Genomic DNA, 27,306 nt, shown 5'->3' with positions numbered 1-27,306 from the left:
CCCATTGCCTGCACAGTCACCAGATCTAAATCCACTTTGGGGTATTTTGGAGGAGCAAGTCAGAAAATGTTCTCCTCCACCAGCATCACATAGTGACCTGGCCACTGTTCTGGAAGTGGAATGGCTCAAAATCTCTCTGGCTACTGTGCAGGACTTGTCATTCCCAAGATTAAATGTTGGTGTATTGGCTGCAAAAGGAGGCCCTACACCATGCCAATAAATTGTTGTGGTCTAAAACCAGGTGTTTTAGTTTCATTCTCCAACTCCTGTAGTACTATGTAAAACAGGAGAAACAAAACCCCAAATCTGTTACTTGTTGGCCTGTTAATGTTACATTAGCTTGCCAGGTCTGTATGAAAGAAAAGTTGGAAAGGCCCTGTCAAACTGGTAAAAATTGTGTGCAGTTTAGTTCACGAATAAAGGTATTATTGCAGTTTTAAGTGCTTCACATAAGTAAACATAATTCTACAATACAATTTAAATAAAATTAGCGTTAAATAAATGACTGACTTTTTGTTATTGCCCCACCTAGAGGATAAACCACTCTACACAACTGGGTTCAGCTGTCCTACTGAAGTTTTTCCTTTTCCTCTAGTCAAACAAAGACCAATTCACACTATCCCGAAGTATCTTCATTGTGTCCATCCATCAGCTAATAAAACAACATAATTAACACTTTAAACTGCTTAAGGTACCAAATTTGCTTCAGCCCCTCAATACACCCTTAGCACTGACTAGCTGGTCTATAAAGCACTTTATGTTCGCACCTTTTTGATATAAATATCCTCCCACCCTGGGCATAGGAAAGCTGTCAGTAGAACATTTGTTTTCCATTTTTCACCACTGAGGGCTGTTCAGGAGGCAGAAGTTTGACAAGGTGTTAAAAATTTACACCAACACTTACTATTTGCCCTTCAGAAAATTTTAACAGCTTAGCAGATGGGGTTTAATCAGGCACCATTTATTTTCTTCCCATTTTCTCTCATTCCAATCAATGCCACTGAGTGTCCACACATTGCATTAAGGTGAGCTCTTGAGTCTACTGACAAAGAGAGGTTCAAAATGGAACAGTAGCTTACTGCTAACTTCACAATATACTTGAACAATTTAAGAGGCAGAAGTCAAGAAGCAGATTTTGGATTTTATTATATTTAAAGTTAATTTGTCACATTTGCGATACAGCATTTCTGTATATCGCATACTGAGAACGCATACATGTGACAGTAAATGCGCAAGACTGTCCCAGGTTGGAAAAATGCCAAAGTCTTAAGTGCCCTTAAAGCATAGTAAATTTACACTGAGTGGTATTTGAGGCTAAGGGTATCCCATCATTCATCATGTTCAGGAACTCATGTACCTCAAAGTCAAGGGAATTTCCAGTGTAAAGTATAATTATATTATATATAATTTGGTAAATTATATGTAATGTGTTGCACATTTTATTGGTGCAGAGATGAGTATGTGTATTTTGTAAAACATTTATTAGAAACATCAGATACTAAATTGTGTCATCTGTTAAACAGGGTCAATTGAACAGACATTCAGAAATGTATTTTAAAGTGTAAAGTACTGAAATGTGTAAATAAAGCTCTGTAAAAAACTTGCATTTTAACAATGCTATGTTGTGTCCTGTTAGGTAATCAAAAGTTCTGCACATGTGCGGTCTTCACAAATACAGGAAATACACAGATTTATATGGAAGAGCATTTTATAACTTGCATTATGGTGTCATATCCTGTTAGCACACGGTGTAAGATATAAACTTCATTTAATTAAATTCATAAGGCGTTTCCACAACATAAGGTACTAAGTATTTGCATTCTTTTTACAAGCACACATGACTGAAATGCCTTCATTAATGGTCAAGTGTGTAATATTTTTGGAGGATCTATTGACAGAAATGCAATATAATATACATAACTATGTTTTCAGTGGTGTATAAAGACCTTCCCTAATGAACCGTTACGTTTTTACTACCTTAGAATGAGCCATCTCTACCTACATACACTGTGAGTGCCCTTACATGGAAGTCGCCATTTTGCGCCGCCATGTTTCTACAGTAGCTCTAAAAGGACAAACTGCTCTACAGAGCGTGTTTTGTCACTATGTTGTTCCTCTTCTTCGTTGGTTCAGCTTCGTTCAGCTTGCATCGTCATTACGTTGAATACGCACGTAAAAGAAGTAGTAGTAGTCGTCTGATTTATTAGAAGAAGAGACCGTTCTTTGTTAGAAGAAGAGAAGTGAAATTTGAACAAATGGAGGACCACGTGTATTATTTTGCACAAGAGCCAACAGAGTGTCAATCTTTGTCGTCAAAAAAGTGAAAACATGATGCAGCCAGACGAAGTCAGACAGACGTCCAGGATAAGAAATCAGAGGATAACACCCCTCAGAAATCCAGGATAAACTTTGTTGTGGCTTTATCCAGATGGAAGGCACTGATGCAGGGCAAATGTTTTTAAAGCGATGCTGCTGACGATGCTGAGCTTCTTTATGTGCTTTGAAAGGGAAGGGTGAGCCCTGGACTGAGCTGTTGGTTGCAATTCGCAACCTCACCGCTAGATGCCGCTAAAATGTACACACTGAAACTTTAAAGTCAACATCAAACGTATATTGCAACGCTATCGCACGACCAATTCGTACATATTTTTAGGAGGTGGCTAATTCATATGAATTCATACGACCTCACTTGTACGAATTCATACGATTTGTCTAAACCCCGTTAGGTTTAGGGGTTGGGTTTGGGGTAGGGCATTCGTATGAATTCATACGAATTTGTCAACTCATAAAATATGTACGAAAACGTATGAATTCGTACAAATTAGCCACCTCGTAAAATACGTACGAATTGCCGTGAGATCGGGTTGGATAGTGTGCTAGTCTTTTCTTCCATATTGTGATGTAGGCTATATCCTAGTGAAAAATATGTTCTCGAACAAGAACAAATGTAGGACTAAAAATTGGGAATTGAGTGGATCGCTACTGATCTCATGTTGTCCCGCCCTCGCGCCAGTAAACACGTAATTAGAGAAGAGATGTTGGCTAGCTAGTTGCAAGTGGGAGGGGAAGTTATTTTAATTAAAGATTACAAATGAACATTATTTTTTAAAATGAAGTTCACGGATAAATCATTTAATAAATAGCGCAATATTACATAAAAACAATAGGCCTAATTCATTTCATGGTTAGGCTACTTTAAACTGTAACAATGAAGCCTAACAGGGATCATACTTTAGCTCCGAGACAGACAAAATTATATAAACCACCCTATGAATAGATCAACACACATCTATTACCTCACTGTCTGAACCTCCATAAATGGCTCAGAGCGAGCCCGTCGGAGGCTAAGCGATCTAGACGCGGGAGATGCCGCAACACAAGACCGTGTTGAAAGCGCCCTGGTACACGTGGAATTCCGCATGTCAGGTGGCGAAGCTGACTGAAATAGATATCACCAGCACAGCCCGGAGAGTATAACCCATGCCCGCTGTTGACCTGATACCAGCAAGGAGATCACAAAGAGTGGCCGAGTGACCGGGCAAGGCTCGAGTCGTCCAGTTGTCACCCCCCTGATGCTGATGCGGTTTAATGAGCGGCGTGCTGTCACCACACATCTCTCCACTGCGTACACTTGTACAATCTGGCAGCTGCAGAACCTGCTGGAGTTCGCGGAACTCCTCTCTTCACTATTAAATAACCTCGGAGTACATTACGTGCGTTTCACACAAAATAAACACACAAACAAAACGGGAGAGCATTTGCACGCAAGCTTTAAGAGGCCAGTCACATCTGTACAGTGTAATGTTGACCCAACGTGCACTGTATGATAAAAATGCTTATCACGCAACCTATCCATGTTGTCAGCTATAGTTGGATGAACAGCCTTAAATGGTGACCAAAAAAGACATGGATAAGATATGGAAAGATTAGGGAAGTGTTTTCTCCTCCCTAATAAGTTGGCATGCACCTATATATGCACAACTATATGGTTGCATTTTATAATTTGCATTTAGCACTGTTGTCTGTGACTGTTAGAATAGACCTAAACCCCATTTTTGGGTCACAGACCACCAGATGAGAACCACTGAAATAGATAAATCCAGGATTATACAATTTAATACATCTCTTTGCAGGAAAAGAAAATCAATAATTGCTTGTGTGATTAAAAAAATAGACAGGTCACAGATATGAAATACAAATCCACCTTTAGATTAAGTATTTGTTTTTGAGTGTGTGACCAACCTTTAGGCCAGAGGACAAGTGTGAGCAGAAGAGCACAGAAGAAAGACTATCGTTCATAGTAGAGGTTCAGGATGAAAAGTGTGGATTTGAAGACGCCTTTACGGACCAGCCTCCACCCTGCATTCCGCATGGGCATCCTCCTGGAAAATGGCATAAGGTTTACAAAACATCATTGTGGCTGTGGCACCAATTACTGTTAATATATGTCAAATGGCTAAAGCAGAGGCTTAGAAGCAGACTGATCACTCCGATAACGCCAACTGTCACTCCGTTAGCCACAGAACAGCCCCACTGGAATAATTAGTCCACTCTCTGTGAATAAAACAATATGAAAACAGCCAAATTGACATCCAAAATATGGGCTTTGCCTGAGATGACCTGAAAACAGGCTATCCCATATAGACCAAGTATAAAGGCAACATCTTCAAACACAGAATTACATCAATATTGATTCCCCATATATTCATTTTATATTCATTTAATGGAAATCACATTGAGTCCTGCTAGTAGGGAAAGCATATCACAGTTCTTTGCTTTTGTAACAGGCAGAAGTTTTTGGAATTATAACTTAGAAAATGAACATAGATTAGATAACTATTCTAACTTAAAAGTGTTTCTTGAACAAATGCAAAGGAAATGAAAAAAGAAAGAAAAGTAAGTGATCCACCGACATAAAACAGTATAAAACCATGTAATTTGGTTAAAAGGCCTTTCAGAAGTATTTACAACAAAATTGAAGAATTACATGTAAATGCAAATCTTAAATGATTAAATTACTTAAATGAAAGCTCTAGCACCAAACACATACATTACAGCCATTTTTCATCAGTAAATTCGTCCAAACACAAGGCAGTTTTTCCAGTGAAATCATAGCCCATATATCACAGCAAGTTAAGTTAAATTAGATTAAATTAAATGAAGTTTAAATTAAATGAAGGTGACCTCACTGCTAAATTCAACATTAATCAGTTTGCAGTTTGAATATTAGAATGCGTATGATTGAATCTGCAACCTGTTCATATAGTGCCACTTTCCATGAGTATAAAATAGGACCTGCAACTCTTAATTTTTTTTTATTATGGTACATTTCTAACAATGAACATTAAATAAACTTAAAAATTAAATAGAAAAAAAAAAAAAAAGAATAACATTAAACATTAAAATAAAGAAAAAAAAAAAGTTTTTCAGAATGGGTACCAGGGTTTCGTAAAATGGATGTAAATTCAATCTAAATTAGTTTGGGACCAACTTTTGGGTTACAGTTAATGATAAACTTAGTAAAAAAATAAAAAAATTCAAAAAAAAAAATTCAAAAAATAACAAGGTTGGTGTGTCACAAACCCCAGCAGATAAATTCCCACATTTACCACACAGGCATATTTCACAAAATATTTTCTGTTGTTTAACAAGTATATACAGTTTGACCTCTGTATTATATTTAATATTTGTATTATATTTTATATTTATATAGCTGCACAGTACTCATAACCCTACATTTTTATTTGTGACTTATGCTTATATAAAAGTCACAGGACACAAAGTGTAACGTATAATCACCAGAAACATAGCAAAGAGCTTTAGGATCTCTCTCTCTCTCTCTCTCTCTCTCTCTCAAACTTAAATTCATATTCAAAATTGCTTCATTGGCTTGACTAAATAATACAATATTGCCAATGCTTGGAATACAAACATACATAAACTAATAAAAACATAAAAATAATAGAAGAAAATATTATAACATAACTTAAATAAAGTGTAACAAATTAAAACATTTGATAACACAGTGTTTTAACATATATATATATATATATATATATATATATATATATATACACACACACACACACACACACACACACACACATACATACTGAGGGTCTCTCTCTCGCTCAAAAAAAAAAAAAAAAAATACACTCTTCATAGATTTGTAGTCCTTACAAAAGATAAAAAAAAACTCCTTTATATAAAACACAGTGGAAGAATCAAACACTTTTTCACATAAGTAGGGAAAATGCTCTCTGTCTCCCTCTCAAGTGTTTTTCTCTCTCTCTCTCACACACACACACACACACACTGCAGGGCAGACAGTCGGGGCACGGCTCATCTATGTGAAGCCAGCTGGCTGTGGCGTCCCTGAGAGCCGAGCACTTGTCCCCTGCTGAGTGCAATTGAGAAGCGCAGACCTGCCTTTACTCTGCACACAGCCCAGAGCCAGGCCTGACAGACACTGTCAGTCTGAAACACAGCGACACAGGGCCCGCGGCCTTATCCGCACTCAAACAAGCAAACATACGCAGGGCACTTTTACCTTAGCGTGCGTGTTCGCACACTCCCTACACATTTTTTTCTTTTCTGAAATGAACCCTGAGTGTCGGTTCCGTAAGAGGGGAGGCAGCTAAACGCGACTGCTAAATTTGACAAGCGGCTAAAGATACGCAGGGCGTCTTCACACGAGTGTAAATGAGTGACACCGCCAGAGATGTGCGTCCGAGAAAGCCACGTGTAATTGGTGATGATGGGAATGGACACAAGCCACATGAGACCGCTGACAAAGAACCAGCATCGCCACCAACAAAGGGCTGGCGGGAGAGATGACGGCTCTGAAAGGGGCAGGGCAGCTTCAAAGCCCGCCAGAGTCGTTCTTTTCTTCTTCACACACCCAGAGAGCGTCTAAAAAGTGATATTTCAGCATATCATTATCATTCAGCCTGGATGAATTCACAGTCGAAGATCAAAAGAACTGTTGCATTAGAGAGATAGAGATATATCATAATTACACCGGGTGGGCCGAGACTCGAATCTAAATGGGTCACATCAGACTATTTGTGTGGACAACATTACGTTAGAAGTTAAGATTAGTTACCTTAAAGCTGAACGATGAAAGTGTTCAATAACAGAGGGTTTACAAAGGTAAAGCGAGTTGTATTCGGCTGGTCATGTGATCTCAACATGTCAGCCCCCATGAGACGACCTGCTCTAAGTCGAATAAAAATGAGCTCATACATTCATCTCCTGTCAATGTACATGATTGACAACACATTTTTCAAAAGAACTATTCATTTCTTTGTGTGTAAAATGCTTTTAACAATTTGGTCTTTCACCAGCTCGTATATGGTGTTAACCAGCAGAATTCTGCAGTAAAATTTTATTGATAATTCATGTTAATTGAATTTGATAATCTCCATTGTTTAAAAAAATCTAATCAGCTAATTCATATTCATATCAGTACATAATTCTGGACAAAAGAAATATTTATAGTATCACAGTTTAGGAAGCTAAAGATTGCTAAACATCTTGTGACTGAGATGCAGCTCTGCTAAAGTGAAGAAAGTAAACTACATGGGTAAGTTTGCTGGATCTATGATGAGGTGAATGTTATAGCTTGTAAAAAAATTGTAGGTTAAAGATGTTAGGCCCCTACCTGTAAATTTGTATGTGATACATACTATATTTTATCTCTATGCAACTTTTTGTGCATTTATGAATTTACCAAGCAGGTGCTCCATCAAGTGAATTTGATAGTACCTGGTTCCCTCTAGTGGTCAGAGAAGGAATTATTAGGTTAAAATGAAAGAACTGACTTATCAAGTGCATTGTTCGATTTCTGGGTATGGCCTTGTTGGAGCAGGTCAGATTGACCCTAATTAGATTCAATACAATTCCCCAAAAATCACACTATGAAAAACAAACAAAAAACATACAATCAGGTTAAAAAAAACAATTAACTTTTAATATCAATACTTTTCACACATTACAAAGAATAAATATCTGAATTTATGTTTTATAAAAAATCCAACCACTATTTTTAAGACTGACCCTCCCCCACACCTGTAACAATGATATTTTAGTCTAAATCTAAAGTAATCTTGACAAACTATATCATTTGTAGGTTTTCAGACTGTTGTTTTCATATTTGGTGACAGATTTTTCATACACAAACACACACACACACAAACACACACACACACACACACACACACACACACACACATATATATATATATATATATATATATATATATATATATATATATATATATATATATATTTTTTTTTTTTTTTATTATTATTTTATTTATTTATTTTAAATAAAATACAGAGCAATAGATAAATAGTGATAGATTCTCCATTTGTGATACAGTGCCAAACTATAACATACTCTGGTTATTCAAGTATGTTTTTATGTGTGTTTTCGAGATTGAATTCAAATCAAATATTAAGATTTGATCTACTTCATAAATATTTTGAAAATAATGGAAAGATATGTTTTAGAGATCACTCAAGCCATATGGAAATTGAAGAGTCCTTATATGGTCATGTGATGGAATTTTTAATTAATCATAACTAACATTTCTTTTTCCTTGCAGGATTAATATGCGTTTGAAACCTAAATGTTCCAAATCCTTGGGTCAAAGTCAGTGTGTGTATGAATCATATCTGAATATAACAAAATGGGAAATGAAACTTAAGGACACGGCTAGACAACTATCTAAATATAACAGCCCCATGACATATTGAGTAATTACAGGGTTTCTAGAGGTTTCATCAAATCAAATTTAATGCTTTTTAATGCCAATTTTTTTAAATTTTTAATGCCATATATATATTAGAATATTCATTATGTCATTAAGTTGCATTCTGCCAAGTGTCAGCCCTTTACATTTGTTTGCTTTTCTGCTGCTACCTCTTTGTGCTCACATAATGTATTTTAATACAGCCAAATTCACAATAAAATTGTTTCATCTATATATTTTTCTGTTTTGTTGTCAGACAATATGGTGACTGAAATACGGCCCATTAAGACTACATACAGGGCTCAACATTAAGCCTTGTCATGTGCTTGTCCTTCGACAAGTAAATCGGTCATTCACTTGACTTCATTCCAGATTTGACATATATAAATATGCATATTTGTTATATTTACACTGAGGGCATTTTTGTTTTACCTTTACATTGGGCAAGCCCAATTCTGTATGATTCATGTAAAATGTATGATTCATCTTTTATTTTTAAATTCTTAATTTTGTTCAATAAATTACAATAAATTAATAATTACAATAAATTAATAATTTACAATAAAAAAAATTACAACTGCATAATGTTATGGGACTGATTTAAATATTAAAGAAATGTTGGGGGGAAAGTGATACTTTTAAAAATGAAATTAAACCACCAGTAGGTGGTGGCAAGTAACAATCTTAATAAGTGAGTCATCGAGTCATTCATTCAAAAGATTCATTCCAATGGCTGATTCATTCAAGAATGAGGCAGTATATGAATAAGTCATTGCCTGTGTCTCAATGTGCATTCTATCCATCCTAAATAGTATGTGACATTAGTAATATTCAATACTATTTAGGGTGGATAGTATGCACATTGGGATGCAGGGATTCAATCTTTGACTCAACTGATTCGTTCAAAACTCTGATTCATTCAGGCTAATGAAAACAAGGCTGCGAGAGCAACCTTGTAACCGTCAGTCCATTATACAGCCTATTATTATCCACTTTCGATCACCACTAACACCAATAAAGGTTTTTTTATTGACGATTTAATCAGACTCCTTGTCCAACCAGGCAAGTAAAATTCTCTTTTTACTTGCCCCTTCAAAAAATCCACTTATCCCGGACTAATGGACAAGCGTTAGTGGCGAGCCCTGACGTGTTATAATCCTGATTTGTAATTGAGACGTTGTCTGACAAAATCACCATACACATAAGATAAAGACAGTTGCTGTGATTGTGGCTATATGTACATGTAAAATGATCACTCAGGTTAGAAGCAATAGTATCTATTTTATTTGTTCTCTGACAGAGCGCACATCCTCAACTGAATGCGCTGATCCTCTCAGTCACTGAACAGAACAGACGCAGAGAGAGGTGCGCCTGCGGCAGGAAAGCAAGATCTCGCACTCGTGTGGCAGTACCGGGGGGTCTTGGAAGATAGATAAGGTTTCAACAAGTCGCTATATTTGTCACAATGCGCTTTCTTGGAAAAAAGTCGCTAAGTTGGCAAGATGCAGCCTTCCGTCTCCAGTTGCTCCAAGCTGGTAAACCGCTATCAAAAACGGCATTACGGCAATTTTGCACCAGCCGGAGGCAATTACCAAACTGGTTCCGTGTGTATCACACCAATGTACATATTTTGCGACAGCAAATCAGTTATTAGTTATGAAGGCTATATTCAAAATAAACTGGTAGTACTATTTTTCTTCAAAACTATCTAAAAAATGTAATGCCTGTAGGAATAAAATTTAATGCTTTTTAATGCCATTTAAAGCCTTAAATTTCACAAAATCCATTTAATGACTTTTAATGCTTTTTAATGCCCTCCGGATACCCTGAATTAATGAACTGATAACCCCATGATTTGGGTAGATCTGAATTTGCTTTTACCTTTGCTGAACCAATCATATTGTAGAATACTTACAAACTGCAGTATTATTTTTGCTGGTGGGTTTCTCTGTGATTGACACAAGGTCCTCTAGCCGTTATTAAAGTATATCCCAAGGCATTATCTGGAGTCTGTCTGGGTTTTTGCTGCACAGCAATTTAGGGAACACTAAAGACCTTATTCCCAAGTGATAGTGTTCAAACAGGTCAGGATGTCGATTGACTCAACGCCAGTTGTTGACTGTAGACACAGTGCTAAAGTATAAATATTATTAAGTGTTGAATGCACGCTTGGGTGTTGACTGGAGACGCCTCAGGTAAACTTAAATCAGGTGTGTATAGGGTAAAATCTCCCACAGTCACCAATGGAGCCTGGATGTCATGGAAATGTTTGGTATGCATCCAAAAAATTCATTCATTCATTCATCAAAAGTTCATTTTTTGAGATATAAAATTTGGCACAGAACTTGTTCAGATGTTTGGCTTTTTGTTTCTTATTTTTAGAGTTAAACATGCTTTGTAAAATATATATTTTATATAAAAGATACACGCACACACACACACACACACACACACACATATATATATATATATATATATATATATATATATATATATATGCACAAAAGTAAAGACTCATAACTTCAAAACTATAGCAAAAGATAGGTATCATTTGATAGAACACTTTTAAATGTTTAGAAAATATAAATTACATTACATTTGGATATTTTCATGCCGAGAAACTGCTGATAAAAGACAAAATATATAGAATTTTTATTATAATTTTTAATTTAATTTAATTTAATTTTTTTTTTGACATGGAAAAACTCTTTTTTGGTGATGCTCTCCTACATGAGAGCTGCACCTGGTTAAAATTTTGTGGTGATAGCAAGTAGTTGAATAAAGTATTATTCCTTTTTTCGCAGCTAGATGGCGCCCACGGGCGGTAAACTTCGGTTTAGAGGCACTTCTCAGCATTTGTTAGGAATTTATCAAAATGGTTAGATGCATTAAAAAGCTAAGTTTCTCAGCTTTAAACTTTTATCTATTTTGTGTTATTCCACGTTGGAAAACGAACATGGATACGATGAAACGAACACTTATAAACCTAAAGAATAAGGAATAGCATAAATCAATTTAATTAAAACATAAAAATGTAAATGAATAAATCATTTTAAAATGGACAAATGAGTAGACATTTAAAATTGTTGTGCAATAGGCTACTTGTTTTATGTTAAATGTTTGATTATTCATGTTAAATGTAAAAATGTTAAATAACAATAAATGAATAATAGGCCTATATTAAAAATAGACATATGAGACGTTTATTCACGTTTAAAACATAGTTTAATAAAGCCAACATTTAAAAACATAGACATATGAGACGTTTATTCACGTTTAAAACATAGTTTAATAAAGCCAACATTTAAAAACATTGACAGTTTTTTTTTATCATTTGAAAATATAGTTGAAATATGCTATTATAAACTCGTAGGGGCAACAAATCATCTTCCGACTCTCTCCCATGCAGCTCAAAGTAGATGAGATGCTGTCATTGGACATTAAAAACGACCGTAGGATACGATCATTAAAGCGGTAAAGTTTCCACTTAGGTTTTATTACGCATTTAGTAGAGTATTGCAAGAAGCTACTTACATTAATCTTACTTTCGAAAAAAAATAAATACAATCATGATTTTTCATTAAAAAATTATGTTATAATTATAGGCCTAAATACATTGTTATCAGGTTGTTTTCATAAATGGTATTATTAATTCAATTCAAATTTATTTGGTTTGTCATGATTAATTTGTGTTCATAATCAGTAAAAAAATAATACAATAAAACAAAACATATGAACAATTAGAAATTATTATTGTATTATTAATTATTTTACTATCTTGAAACTATCCATGCAGCGTTTCGCGCTCAGATGTGACGGCAGAATTAATACATTACCTAAATGTGATTACAGAATATATTTTTAATTAACCATCAAATTGTAATTTTCTCCTTACAGCCTGACCAGTAAAGTACTCGGTGAACAAAGAAAACATTTTGGCATTAGGCATTGGCATTAATGCCTAAAAATTTAATAGATTTACCATATATAAATAGAATTTAGTTTAATTAATTTTAAAATTCGTCACCGGAGTGAATGGGAACATGATTTATTGAACATTTTTGAAAATTGAAGTGGTTCTTAAGTCTATACTTTTTTAATGGCTTGTCAACTTTCATTTCCTCCGCTGCGTGGTTCTAGTCAGTGCTGGATTCAAGCCACCACCGGATTGTTGTCAGCGCGAAACACATTTTTGTGCACGTGATTTTTGTGCACGTTGCGATTCATTGCTGGTATAAGGCTTAACTTACTTAACTTGTCGTGTTTTGGTCTGAGGTCAGCAGTATTGTCAAAGACGGTTTGTGTCGTTTTTTTTATTATAAGCTGCTAATAGTTAACTTTTAAGTTGAGTAATTTTGTATTAGGCTAGTATGGGTCTATATAGGCTAATATATATCTATATAATCTAAATGAGGAAAATAACCCCTTCGATGTTGTTTACAGAAGAAGACAATAAGGAACATAATGCATGTCTGCCAAGACTATCTGCACTTACATGAAGAAAGAACTACAAACAAGTGTGGCGAAACGTTATAGAGTATTTCAAACTGACAATGGAAATGACTGAAAGAAGCATGTGTGCATACAGAAGTTTTATTTAAGAGTAAAAATTCTCTCTCCCTCCCTCCCTCTCCCACTCCCACACACACACACACACACACAGAACGGATCGTGCAGGTCGTCGCAAAACAGAATTATCATTTGCGCATGTGCGTTTTCTAAAGAGTCAACTACGCATGCGTAGAACGGATCGTGCAGGTGGAACGGTGTTACGAGATTTTCGGTTTCTGAGATTTTCGGTTTCAGAAGGCGGAGCTTACATGAATATTAATGATTTTCGCAGACATGCGCGATTGCACGTGCAACTGAGAATTTTAGTTCACATTGTATCTCAAGACATTAGTGGATTATTCCATAAAGGTAATTATATTCTCAGCGTCGCGGCTGACTTATGCCTAAACTACAGTTGTTTTCAACACGTAACAGTTTATAATGTGCTCATTAGTATGCACGATTTGTGCAGTCGTCTGTAACAATGACAGATACTTCGTGTAACAACCTTCAGCTATCGTCTACAATGAGTTCTGCTCCTCGTTCTCTTCCTTTGCGATGTTTTAAAACTCGGTATTTTATTGGTTGTTATTATTAAGTACATCACTGCCATAACAACTGAAATAAACCTGTATAAATGTTTTTGAGGACTTAGCTATATCTATTATGGTATTGTTCTTAAATTCTTGTTCATTTTGATATGATGTAGGCCTGTTGCTCTTCAAAAGTATTAACATTATTTATGTTTAGGCTCACCAAGGTTGCATTTATTTGATCAAAAATAGGCAAAACAGTAATATTGCAATTTGTGTTCTATTTTAATATATTTTAAATGGCTGTTTATTCCTGTTCCTCCAGTCTTCAGTGTCACATGATCCTTCAGAAATCATTCTAATATGCTGTTTTGCTGCTCAAGAAACATGCTACTATTATCAGTGCTGAAAACAGGAAACCATGATACAGTGCCTGTTGATTCACAGAACAGCAAGTTTGAAGAACAGTATTGAAATCTTTTGTAACTTTAGAAATGTCTGTTTCCCCTTTTAAAAAAAAAAAAAAAATCTATTTAATTAATCCTTGTTGAATAAACTTCATCTTTGTGAAATTCATTTCTTAAAAAACAAAACAAACAAACAAACAAACAAACAAACAAACAAAAAACTACAGTGATTCCAGACATTCAAATAGTAATTTAATGCAAATGCATTTGTGTAAATTATTTGGGGGCCACTGTCTGTAAAAAGATAACGTTTTGTTGTTATAAAAATAGTTTTAAGTAAATAAAGTCATTAAAATTCAAAGAGAGGTAAAAATGTCAATCTTTGACTAAAAATGTATTTTTTTGATCTGAGAATAGCTTTCTTATGTGTCATATTTTCATATATTAAGGGACTGCTACAGTAGCTAAAGTTTGTTGTTGGCAAGTCCATGGCCCATCTTTTTGTACAAAAACAAAATGTCATTAAATGTCTCACATAATATCATATGTTAACTCCATCACACATTATACAAAGCATCTATTAATCAAAAGCAAATCAAGGCCATATTGCCATCTTTATTCCAGGATTTATGATATGTTTTTTCTTTCAAAATTTCAATTTCAAAATTTCATGTGCCCCTAATTAAAACCCCATGAAGAACATGCATGTTTATGAACATTAATGACCAGTGAATTCAGGTTGACTGGGACACTTTAGGCCATTGAGATGACTGGGAAAAAGTTTCCCGATCAACCTTAATATATGTCAAATAATGAATGTTTGTGTATCAAAATAAATTTATATCACTGATCATCATTGTATATCCAGGTAGACAAGTCACACATGGTCAAAACAACGCATGGCAGAGAATAACAAAAGGTTGCAAAAATCTTTATTAGGCCACTGATTTTAGACATTATTTCTTTGATTTCCAGAGTGATGACCTCATTTTAAATCTTCATAAGGTTAGGTAACAGAAGTACATAGCAATACATCATTGAAATGGCAGCTGCATATTTTTTAACAATATGTTATTTATTTATTTTCCCATTTATTTGTTATATGAAATCAGTATAATCTACTTCAACTCATTCAGGTGTTCTGGGATGCTTGGTTTTATTGAGTAATTGAAAAATTTAACCTTGTGGTGTCAGTGTATCTTTCTTTAATATATATAAACGGAAACCATGAAAAGACAATATATTTTCAGCAATATTTTCAGAATTTTTCACCAACCGGAAAACCAGAGAATATTAGTCTGAACAGGTAAGCTAACACATGTATAATCACACCAGTAGTCTGTAGATTACAAAAAATATTATGTCCACACACAGACACATTTATATGGGATCAGCAGTTACATCGCAAGGTAGCCTATATGGAAGAGCACAACTAGCTGAACTTATAGACGATAGCTGAAGGTTGTTACACGAAGTATCTGTCATTGTTACAGACGACTGCACAAATCGTGCATATAATGAGCACATTATAAACTGTTACGTGTTGAAAACAACTGTAGTTTAGGCATAAGTCAGCCGCGACGCTGAGAATATAATTACCTTTATGGAATAATCCACTAATGTCTTGAGATACAATGTGAACTAAAATTCTCAGTTGCACGTGCAATCGCGCATGTCTGCGAAACTCATTAATGTTCATGTAAGCTCCGCCTTCTGAAACCGAAAATCTCAGAAACCGAAAATCTCGTAACACCGGATCGTGTAGCGACAGAGGGTATGCACGTGACGTCACCGTCGACCGTTATGACTGCGGCCACGCCCACTGAGTGGCACAAAGACTGAGCGGCAGCATTTATTTTCAGCGTGAATGCCGCGAAAAACAGACAAAACACATCCAAAATGGGAAAGAGCTTTGTGATTGACTGTACAAATAGCTTTGAAACAAAACTTGAGGTAAATATTTAAAGACTGACGAAAGCTACAGAAAAAAACAAGCAAATGGATCACTGCAATTCACAGAAACAGCTGGACTCCAGCAGAGAAACATGGATTTGCAGTTCTCATTTTGTGTCAATTTTTTTTAGGTAAAATCATACAGTATATATTGTATTGTTATATATTATGTTGACAAATCATCAATTAAATATTTTCCATCTTATATTCTGCATAAGTGTGTGTTTTTAAATAAACACTGACAAAAACTACACTATAAAACTATATATGTTTTAGGGCTGGACAATATGACGATATATATCATTGATAAGTGATTACGCGGATTTAAACCTACCTATATCGTAGTTAATATAAAATATTCACAAGCAGATTTGCTTTATGTATTTCCCCGGCGTCAAATCAGGCACATATAAATGTCAGGAAACACTCCTGGCTGCGTGTCAGTATCCATGGATTAGGTTTATTTGACAAGTTGTAAGAAGCACTTTCGACTCCAACCTCTAGTGTATGTCGTTTGTTTTAAAAAAGCAGATCCATATGTGAGATGACAATAAAATAAATATATATATTAGAATTGAATAAACATTTAAACATTACCGCTTTATAATAGTGCTTTATTATATATATATAAATTGTATAATATAATATTGTATATATAACTGTAACTATATAACAAATTTAGTTACATTGATGTAACTATTTTAATTATATTACACACATCTGAATACCTCTTAAGTAAATGGAGCAGGTTATGTTCAGAGAGCAAGTTGCTGGCTACTTACATACCCTGAAAGTTACCTTTGTTTTTGGAACCAAAAGTTGAGGTTATCTGCTTACTTATACTGTTAAACATACCCAGGTATGTCACATAGCCTGCTTTCTGGAAAAAGGGGTTAAACAAGGGTTAAAGTTTTGTTTTTTTTTTTAATTTTTTAATTTTTTTTTTTTTTTTTTTACAAATTTTGAAGATTAAAAGATGTTAAACTCAGCAAGACACTGGCACTTCAGGAGTTGAAGAGCTCTGACATACAACAAAGAAATGTTGTTATTTTGTGTCTGTAGTTTTAAATAGCTGCCTATATGGGTCAAATTGACCCACGAACATCAATGTTGTATAAAAATTTCTGTACACACATTTACGCAACTTTGCATGCATGTCCATGACCCTAAATGGGAAAACATCACAACATTTCAAGAAAAACAACACATAGTTAAATAGTATTTCAGAGAGCTTGAAAAAAAAAATGATAGCTCATTTTTACCATGTGTGTCTGATTTTAGCTTCACAGGGTAGTAAAAAAAAAAACAAACACAAAAAGACAAGAAATGTTATTATTTGGGTCTGTACAGTTCCTTAAATCATTCAAATGTGGGTCAAATTGACAGATGAACATCACAAACATAATATAAATTATGTGTGTTTATGCAAAACACATCAGCGATTTGAAACCTTGCAAGCATGCTCATCACCCTGAATGAGAAAAAGTCACAAAATGTCAAGGGAAAAAAAAAAAAAAAAAACATAGGTTAACCGATATTTCCGACAACTCAAAAATCAAAATGTGTCAAATTGGTCAACATAAGCAGAATGGAAATTTTTGTCTTAATCCTCAGTTTTGCATGCCTTGTATGCAGTTTATTAAACTGGCTAAACAAACTGCTGTCAATAACACGCACAAAGGCTGCACCTGGTAGCCATGGCATTTGGAATGGCATTTTCACATCCATTAATAATTACTGTCTTCTGTGTCTTAGGTGCTGGGCCCCTGTGTAGATGATCGAGACCATTCCACTGATAACTGCACAGAATGCAAAAATATTCACAAATACAAATATGGAAGATTATATATATATTTTATACAGTATTTTACAAGCAAAGTTATGAATGATTAATGAAATAATTACCTTTCTTAATTGCTTACAGCATTTTTCTGTAAAATTGCATTTGAAATCCTGTTTAAGTAAAAAGAAAATGAATATATCAAATCCTTTTAAAGACAAAATCAATTCCAAACTCAAAGTGATTTGAAATTTGGAGCAAAAACAGTGACTTCTTTATTCAGTTTTACTGTGTGTTTTTCTGAAGCTGTTGTTGTACTTAAAATGAACAATTCCCTCCAAATCAGTTTCATTTCCCTCCCCTTCTTATCCAAACAGAAAAAGGTCAGACTACTAAGAACTGACTTTCATGAGTGTCTCACGCTATGTATTCTGTGACTTGCCAGTGCCATCTATCTATCTGATTGCATGCTTAAAGGGATAGTTCACCCAAAAATGAAAATTCTGTCATCATTTACTCACCCTCAAGTTGTTCCAAACAAGTTTTTCTTCCTTTGTTTTTTGTTTAATTCTCTATACTATGGAAGTTAATGGGGCCCATCAACTGTTTCGTTACCCACATTCTTCAAAATATCTTCTGTTCAGCAGAAGAAAGAAATTCATAAAGGTTTGGAACAACTTGAGGATGAGTAAATGACAGAATTTTCATTTTTGGGTGAAGTATCTTTGTTATCAGATATTTCGAGTGTACCTAACTCTGGTCCAGCATTCATGTAATCTTACCATTGTCCTTGCCATTGTGTGCATGCTCAGAAAGGCATAGGTGAAATGCGACATGATATTCGAATATTTGATTACTCATTGAGTCAAGTACACTCAACAAAATCATGCAACATGGATTAGCTAGAGGAGACAGGAAAAGCTCTTTAACTTTGTGTCTGATCGTACTGAAGCATGAAATCTAGTGCTAACCTACAGTATGCTATTATTTCAGACACTGTCAACACGAGGCACTGGTCTTGTGACGTGTGAACTGTATCATAATGGTAAGCAAATGGTGATGATTAGTGACTGGTCTCAAAACATTAACTTCAATTATAGTGTAAACATCTGGTTTTCATGTCTTTAAGTTTTCTCACTGTCACGTTTCCTGGTTGTCATGTGATCCTGCACATCATGTGATCATGTCATGTGCTTCTTTAATCTATGAGTCTGTCTCTCATTGGTTCACTGTGTTTATTAGCTTCAGGTGTGTCTTTGGCTGTGTCCAAAATCGCCCCCTATACCCTCATTCACTATTCCCTACATTAGCCCACTAATATAGTTCACTTGAAAACGAGTGAGCAAATTCAGACACTGAGTGAGCCAGAAGGGCTGCCGCTTTTGCAAAGTTTGTAATTGCTGTTTAATAATTATTTGAAACTTAGCAAACTGGCAGCTTTAGCTTCATTTGGCGTTCAACTTTCACTGTGCATTATGGGTATTCTCTAGCTGTTGAGCATACATTGGTTTGTACACTCGTTATTGCGGTGCACTGTGGGATTGAATGAGTGCACTCGATAAAGTCAACTATGGTTTCGAACACCACTACAAATGGCTGTCCCCTCAAATAGTGCCCTATTTAAGGGTATAGGGGGCGATTTCGTACACAGCCTTTGTGTTTATATAACCTGCTGTTTGTCAAGTTATGTTTTAAGTTAAGTTTTCTCTGTCTACATTTTGTATTTTATCACGTCAATAAAATGCTCCTGGGTTCTCTCTTTCAACTTACCTCCAGTGGACATATGCTACAGCTTTTCTGTCTTAAAATTATTTGCATGTATATACATTTTTTTAGTGCTACAATCAGGGGCGTAGTTTGTGGGGGGGATGGGGGGGATGTAACCCCCCCCCAAAGTTGAAACCAAATCTACGCCCTTGGCTACAATGCTTTCTATCCCAGCAAACAATGTGCCAGAAAGGGTCCGTGTAATACTTCACAATTCAGTTTTCAGACCATATAATGCAAATGCAAAAATGAAAAATTGGAACCAGACGTTCGTTTTTCATTTTTTGTTATTAACTCTGTTTATTACAGTATAGAGGCAGTTTGCCGGAGATGATCATTTTCATTATTATTATAGTCTAATAACTGTGCTAAATATAAGGCAGTCCCGGACTGGCCATCGCGAGCAGCGGAGAAAATGAAATCGCGGTGGCCTGGCTGATTTGGCACATTGTCTAGCTTGTTTGTACTTACCTACTTATTCGTTATTATTTTATTTTATTAATATACCTCATACTTTTGGTCAGGGGGATGCATTTTACGAGGTACAGTACAACCACAAGATCCCAGTTTATTTTTAGTGGAATAGGCAGCAGATGGAGCGAATCTGATGATATATCTAAAGTGCTGCAAGTCAAGAGCGCTATGATTTATTTAATTATTTTCAGTTCTTAATTTCATAATGCACATAGCCCATCTTGTTTGTATTTATTTGCAGCACTTTATATGGGCTATATGAAATATTGTACTACAAACGATAGCTAAAAACCTAACATTTTTAAAAAAAAATTATGCTTAATTTTTTTTTTTTATATTTTCGCTAGTCTTTTTATCTTTCATGCTATATTGACGTGAAGGATCTTGGCAAGCGCTGCCCTCCATCTGCTGCCTATTCCACTAAAAATAAACTGGGATCTTGTGGTTGTACTGTACCTCGTAAAATGCATCCCCCTGACCAAGAGTATGAGGTATATTAATAAAATAAAGTAATAACGAATAAGTAGGTAAGTACAAACAAGCTAGACAATGTGCCAAATCAGCCAGGCCACCGCGATTTCATTTTCTCCGCTGCTCGCGATGGCCAGCCCGGGACTGCCTTATATTTAGCACAGTTATTAGACTATAATAATAATGAAAATGATGGAACTTCGAGTGAAAAAGGTCATCTTATGTGTTCAGTCATTTAAACCACTCCTCAACGTGCAGTGTAAATAAAACAGTTACGTCATTGAAATGATAGTATTCCGCGGTGCTAATGGTACAGCCCACGGCGCAAATTACAAAAAAAAAAAAAAAAAAAAGGAAAAATAGAAAATAGGTTAGATTTCATTTATTCAAAAGATTGTTTCTAAAGTCATAATTTAGCAAAAGTAAAATTGAAAAAAGGGGAGAAAATGAATGGAAAGTTTTCGTAAGCCCTATGTTTAGTAAATTTTTCTTTAAATGATTGCAACCAATTAGAAAGGAAAGTACCAAGGTGTGGGAGTCACTATCAAGCACCATTTAAAGGTGGGGCGTCCTGTTCTGACACATGGTCACAGGAACACATGGCGTGAGAAGAAAAATCCTGAAAAAAATAAAAAAAATAATTTTACCAAAAAAATGTTCCCAAATTAACTAAAAAATGATGTGGAATATTTTTTTTCATGTGCCATTAACATGTGTGCAGTAGAAGGTTAATTTTTCATTTATTGCATTTGCATTGTATGGTCTGAAATTGTGAAGCATTAAGCCACCGTGTTCACACTTTTCGGAAGAAATCCACCTACAAATGGCTTCAGTATGCAGAGACAGCTTGTCAACTTCCTCGGAAAAGAGTGAACACTGTGGCTTAATAATTCAAAATTCAGTTTTCAGTTTTGGGCTGTACAAGCTGTCTCTGCATACTGAAGCCATTTGTAGGTGGATTTCCTCCGAAAAGTGTGAACACTGTGGCTTTGTGGCACATTGTTTGTGTCAGTGGCCTGACATGTCTTTTCGATTAACCAGTTGTATGAATCTGGGTTAAGCCTACCTATTTATTTGAACAATGAGTGTTCTGAGAAACATATTTAGAAACAATCATTATTTTTGCGATACCATTTGGTGCCTCTAAGGCCACAGAAATAACTTAACACCTTTAATACTTGCTCTAACCTAGGGGTAGACAATGGGGGTTATGCGCAACAAAATTCCATATTCTTAAGTATAACACCTAAAACAGCTGGCCTCGCTTCGAGTTTAGTTCTTTTGTATGTGCTTTGTTAAATATAGAGCCATATTATTTAAGATACCTTCAAAGGAGCTAGTGAGCAAAGATGAGATTAACTGATGCTCATTGTATATGCAGATTTATATCTAAAAGTTTTATTTTTCTTCTTCTTCTCACTAACATTTAATTATTGAATAAAATGGCAACAATAAAAATGACTAGCTAGGTTAGCTGATTACCTTAAAAGTCCATAGATATCGTTGTCGGTTCGTACTGCCATTAACACTTTCTCAACCCGTTTTCCTGTTTGTTCATGTGACGTTTGGTATAAAGCCTATTAATCTATGATTAACCAATATTATAAATTCTTTAATAGAATTGGTCATTATTAGTTCATGATACCGAATGAATGAACTAATTTTAACAAACCTTATTGTAAATTATTACCGAAACTACAGTCTAATGAATTAATTATAATGATGAGGCAAATGTGTTTATAATTTGTAGTGTATTCCACAACAGTTGCTGTTCTGTTCAAAGATTATGCATGTATGCAGCCTCTATGCAAGATCAAGACCACAGGGATATCTTAATGCAAAATCTCTCGCACAGTTTTTCACATTTGTATTGTGAAATGAATGCCACTTTTTTTTTTTTTTTTTTTTTTTTTTTACTACTTTCATCAACAGAAACCCAAGTGATTGGGAAACTGCTGCCATATATCGAACATGAGGATGAGGTATGGTGCGGTCATAAACCACAGATGTAATCAGCAGCTTGACTTGCTCGCTGGGTACTGCAGACTACCTGTGTTTTCATACTAAATCAAAGTTGCACAACTATGCATAATATGTTTCCATGACTAAAGTTACTTCTGTTGGTTCTTCTGAAGCAGTTGCCAGTGTGTGTGCTCCCTGTGCATGCAGTGTATTACATTTATCATCCCATTTTTGAAAAGGGATGTTGTGAGACCCTGCAAAAGTACCTCAACATTCTTGTTGGCATGTTAACTGGGTCAGTGCTGCAGACACAGGAGTTTGTGGTTGTACCTGAACTGTAATAACTAGAAAAAGAGGTATTATTGCTGGTGCTATAGCATGTTTCTTGACTGTTAATACTGAAAAATGAGTAAAGACATTGACATTTAAGACTACAGCGAACATGACTACTTGAACACTTAGTACATTTTAGTTGTAATTTCTCTGAACATGTGATAATGGCAAACAATATTTAAATGATATCATTTTAATAAAAATATATAACTAAAAAAAATGTAAAAATGAAAAACAAAAGAGACATTGAACAGATAAAAATTGTTTTTTTTTCATTACTATTCACTCCAAGAGTCACACATACTAATCCCAACTGAGCTTAACCAATCAGGTTAAAGGGGGCGGGTTTCTATTGAAGTAATTCAGCAAAAACACTTACTTAGTCACATCACTATCCAATTCAAAGAGAGACAGACAATCAAACTTGCTGTGAGTATCAGACATTTAATGTGACTTTTTGATGTGTTGTGTAATCTTTTGGATTACTATATATATATATATATATATATATATATATATATATATATATATATATAGCAATAATATGAATATTTAATTTTATTGAACATTTTTAAACATGAAACACATGCAAATGATATACTGTATATAAATATTTAATTTTATTGAACATTTTTAAACATGAAGTTTTGACAAATGTTTTAATATTTATTTCTATTTCCCCAAACAGTCTCAGGAACATGACAGATCAAACTCGACTGGAGTCGACATTGCCAATGAATAACAGCAACACAAACCAGACTTGCGATGTTTTCATCTATAAGGAGTCTGCTAGGATCCTCTTCCCCATTTTCTACTGCCTGGTTTTTGTCATCAGCGTGGCAGGTAACAGCCTGGTCCTCTGGATCACCTGTCAGAAAAAGCAGAAGATGAACTCCACCACGATATATCTGATCAACCTGGCCATCTCTGACACCCTCTTCACCTTGGCTCTTCCAGGCAGGATCACATACTACATCCGAGGCTTCGACTGGCCTTTTGGAGATTTCTTGTGCCGGCTGACTGCCATGATCTTCTACTGCAATACCTATGCTAGCATCGCCTTCATGACCTGCATCAGTGTGGATCGCTACTTGGCCATGCTGCACCGTCAGCGGTGTCAAAGACTGAGAAAAACCAAGGTCGTGCGAGGTATCTGTGCTCTGGTATGGGTGGTGGTTCTCCTTGAGACATCCCCACTGCTCTTCAAGAGCACTATGGAAACAAGATCCAGTCATAAAACGTGCATGGAGTTCTCCAATTTTGATGGCCACAAGATGGCATATGGTCTTCTGCTTGCTTGCGTCATTGGGTTTTGCATGCCACTGGGACTCATCCTGTTCTGTTACAGCCGGGTCAGCTGCAAGCTCTACAAGACGGCCAAGGAAAACCCGGTGACCAACAAGTCTGGAAGCAACAGCAGGGCCAAAAATATGATTCTGCTCATTCTGCTGAGCTTTGTGGTGTGTTTCAGCCCTTACCATGTCAACATCATACAGTTTGCAGTGAGAAGGCTGTACCATGAGCCCTCTTGTGAGGAGTTCAAGACTTTAAAAATGTGCCTGCAGGTAACCGTTGCTATGATGAACTTTAACAGCTGCCTCGACCCTCTTATTTACTTTTTTGCCATCAAAACATACAAGCAGAGAGTGATGAGTCTTTTTAAGAGCTACATTTCTATTTCGGCATCTTCCAAGAGCATGCAGGAGAACAGCAGCAGTAACACGTAAGGACAAATATTATACAAAGTAAAATCAGATGGTGGAAACTGCAGAGGAAATGCCTGCACACGTGTGAAAATGTGGTTGTATTGATATGATGGCAGAGATATGGTTACCTTTCATTTTTAAGCAAATTTCTTACCATTTAATGGGCTAATCCATGTTATTTGATTTGTTTTGGGATTTTTGGCCACATTGTTGTGTGAATTTATTAAGATAACTGACATACTCTTGTCATTAAGTACATTTTTGTGAGGTCAGTGTGAATTTGCATATTTTTTTTTTGTGTAATATATATTTTTTTGAATGATTAATGTGCTGTTGGATTTTCTCTTTTTTTTACTTGGTCATGTAGGCCTGCCATTGACATCAAATAAAATTCAGAGACTAAGAATAATGGTTAACACTTAACAATAAGGTTTCATTAGTTAACATTAGTTAACTACTTTAGTTAACATGAACCAAGATACAGCATTTATTAATCTTAGTCAATTTTTAATTTCAACATTTATTAACAGGCTACATTATTAAAATCAAAAGTAATGTACTGTGAACTAACACGAACAAACAATGAACGACTGTATTTTTATTAACTAACATTAACAAAGATTAATAAATACTGTAAAAAAAAAATGCATTGCCCGTTGTTGGTTCATGTTAGTTAATTCATTAACTAATGTTAACAAATGAGACCTTACTGAAAATTGTTATCAGAATAATTAATTAAGTGGAAAAGTCCCACATAAATGTCAAAGAAGCTTGAAACCAATCGACAATTCTGAGTAAGAGTGAGTGATGTAGGTGTATGTTAATAGCTATTGACATTTCTGTAAGCTGCTGTGTGAATATTGCGTTTTGCTTTAAAGATTCTCAAAATGTGTGTGTAATATTTTGAGCAACCCCTATAACGGCATTTTCCATTTGGGAATTAAATGCTCATGTAGCTGCCAATTGCCCAAAACAACTTTCTTTAGACCTGTTTTTGAATACAAATTAAAAAAAAGTTCATTATCAAGTTGTTGCATTTTGAATCACTTATAATCTCTAACTGTCAATGGTACACTAAAAGAAATAAATGTTTTTTGATTATCTAATTTGCCCTTTAGTTATCAGCCCCAGGGAAAGCACAAGGCACAAGGCTCTAAACACCACAACAAGAACATACTTATCTAAAGTCAGAATCACACCTCAACATTTCTTAGAATGTCCTGGCACGATTCATTCTTTGTAGCTATATATGAAAGAAATCAACTGATACGGCGTTACTACGAAACAGCGATGACTTCACTGTCACACTTTTCTGTCAAGGCAGCGGGGACGAAAAATGCACAGCAGCACGTGTTTGATGGGTGCACGTGGGTGTTAAACATACACATAGCAGCGATGTTCCTTTTCCTGCTTAATTTCACCTGAGCTTCAGAACAGGATATCAACATAACCACGAGCACACAAAGTTTCATTTTTAGATACTACAGGTGGTCTGATAGACTTTGTTGTGTATTCCATGTAGCTACGTGTCTATAAAAAAATGCGGAGAATGTGGCAAGCATGCAGCAGCCTACAAAACACAAGGATGTAGGTGGCATGTAATGTGGGAGGTAAAATTGTCTTTGAAGTGAATATAGCCTATACACAAAGAATATAATGTGAATTTAACAATGATTAAAAATAAGCACTAAAATAGGCTAAAACATGAAATAAGGCAATAACAATATTTTCTCAACCTCAAGACACAACATAACCATCTTTTTTTTCCAAAATACAAGGTACAAGCCACTCCTGGCAACAAACATTATAAGTCAAGAGAACCTTACTAAGTTAACCTGATCTCATGAATATTGATGTGAATATATATATATATATATATATATATATATATATATATATATATATATATATATATATATATATATATATATATACATACAGTGTTTCCCACAGGATTTTGTGAGACTGTGGTGGGTGGACATCCGTTCCTCTAGGGGAGTCCGGGGGCATGCCCCCCCGTAGGAAAATTTTGTACATTTTAAATTTAAATGGATAAATCTGGTGCATTCTGAGAGCAAAATTAAGTGACTAGATCAATGAAGAAATTTGTTCTCTTGTAAACAATTTTGTGCTCTAAAAGTAATTTATTTATTGGTGATGGTAGGGCACATTAGTCACATACACAACATATAGGCTAAATGATAGTTCATAAGTGGTCAAACATGTAGATTATACATTTAAACCATTATTATGTAGCAAAAGAGGTTACTTTTGTTGAATTAAGTTATTAGTAGGAGCCTGTATCTATATATCTGTATTTGTGGAACTAATGGTCACTCTTTGATTTGTTAAACAATCCAGAATGCACTAAACACCACTTCATTATAGAGACAAAATAACAATAGAAATATATAATCATAAGCTGACCAATAAATACATAGTAAACTAGGTGAGTAGCCTATATAATTCAGCAGCAAAAAGTATGCTAGCCTAATTCTTGAAAAAAAAAAAAAAAAAAAAAAACAACTTTGCTCAGTAATTTTATAAATCCAAATGTTAATAAAAATTTTAAAATTACTATTTGCATTCTTATGAAATGAAGAAAAACGATTT

The 27,306-nt window shown here is 35.1% G+C and overlaps 1 protein-coding gene across 1 annotated transcript; it reads left to right on the top strand.

The window, feature by feature from the left end:
- The first annotated feature begins 23,685 nt into the window (after positions 1-23,685).
- si:ch211-184m13.4 (uncharacterized protein LOC798560 homolog) lies at positions 23,686-25,716 on the top strand. The gene has a single exon (XM_048193830.1). It carries the CDS (start codon positions 23,686-23,688, stop codon positions 24,712-24,714), a length of 1,029 nt encoding a protein of 342 aa, XP_048049787.1. The 3' UTR covers positions 24,715-25,716.
- Positions 25,717-27,306: the final 1,590 nt, after the last annotated feature.

The sequence above is a fragment of the Megalobrama amblycephala genome, linkage group LG6 (assembly GCF_018812025.1).
Source record: "Megalobrama amblycephala isolate DHTTF-2021 linkage group LG6, ASM1881202v1, whole genome shotgun sequence".
Classification (NCBI taxonomy): domain Eukaryota; kingdom Metazoa; phylum Chordata; class Actinopteri; order Cypriniformes; family Xenocyprididae; genus Megalobrama; species Megalobrama amblycephala.
This window is presented reverse-complemented; position numbering and strand designations above follow the sequence as displayed.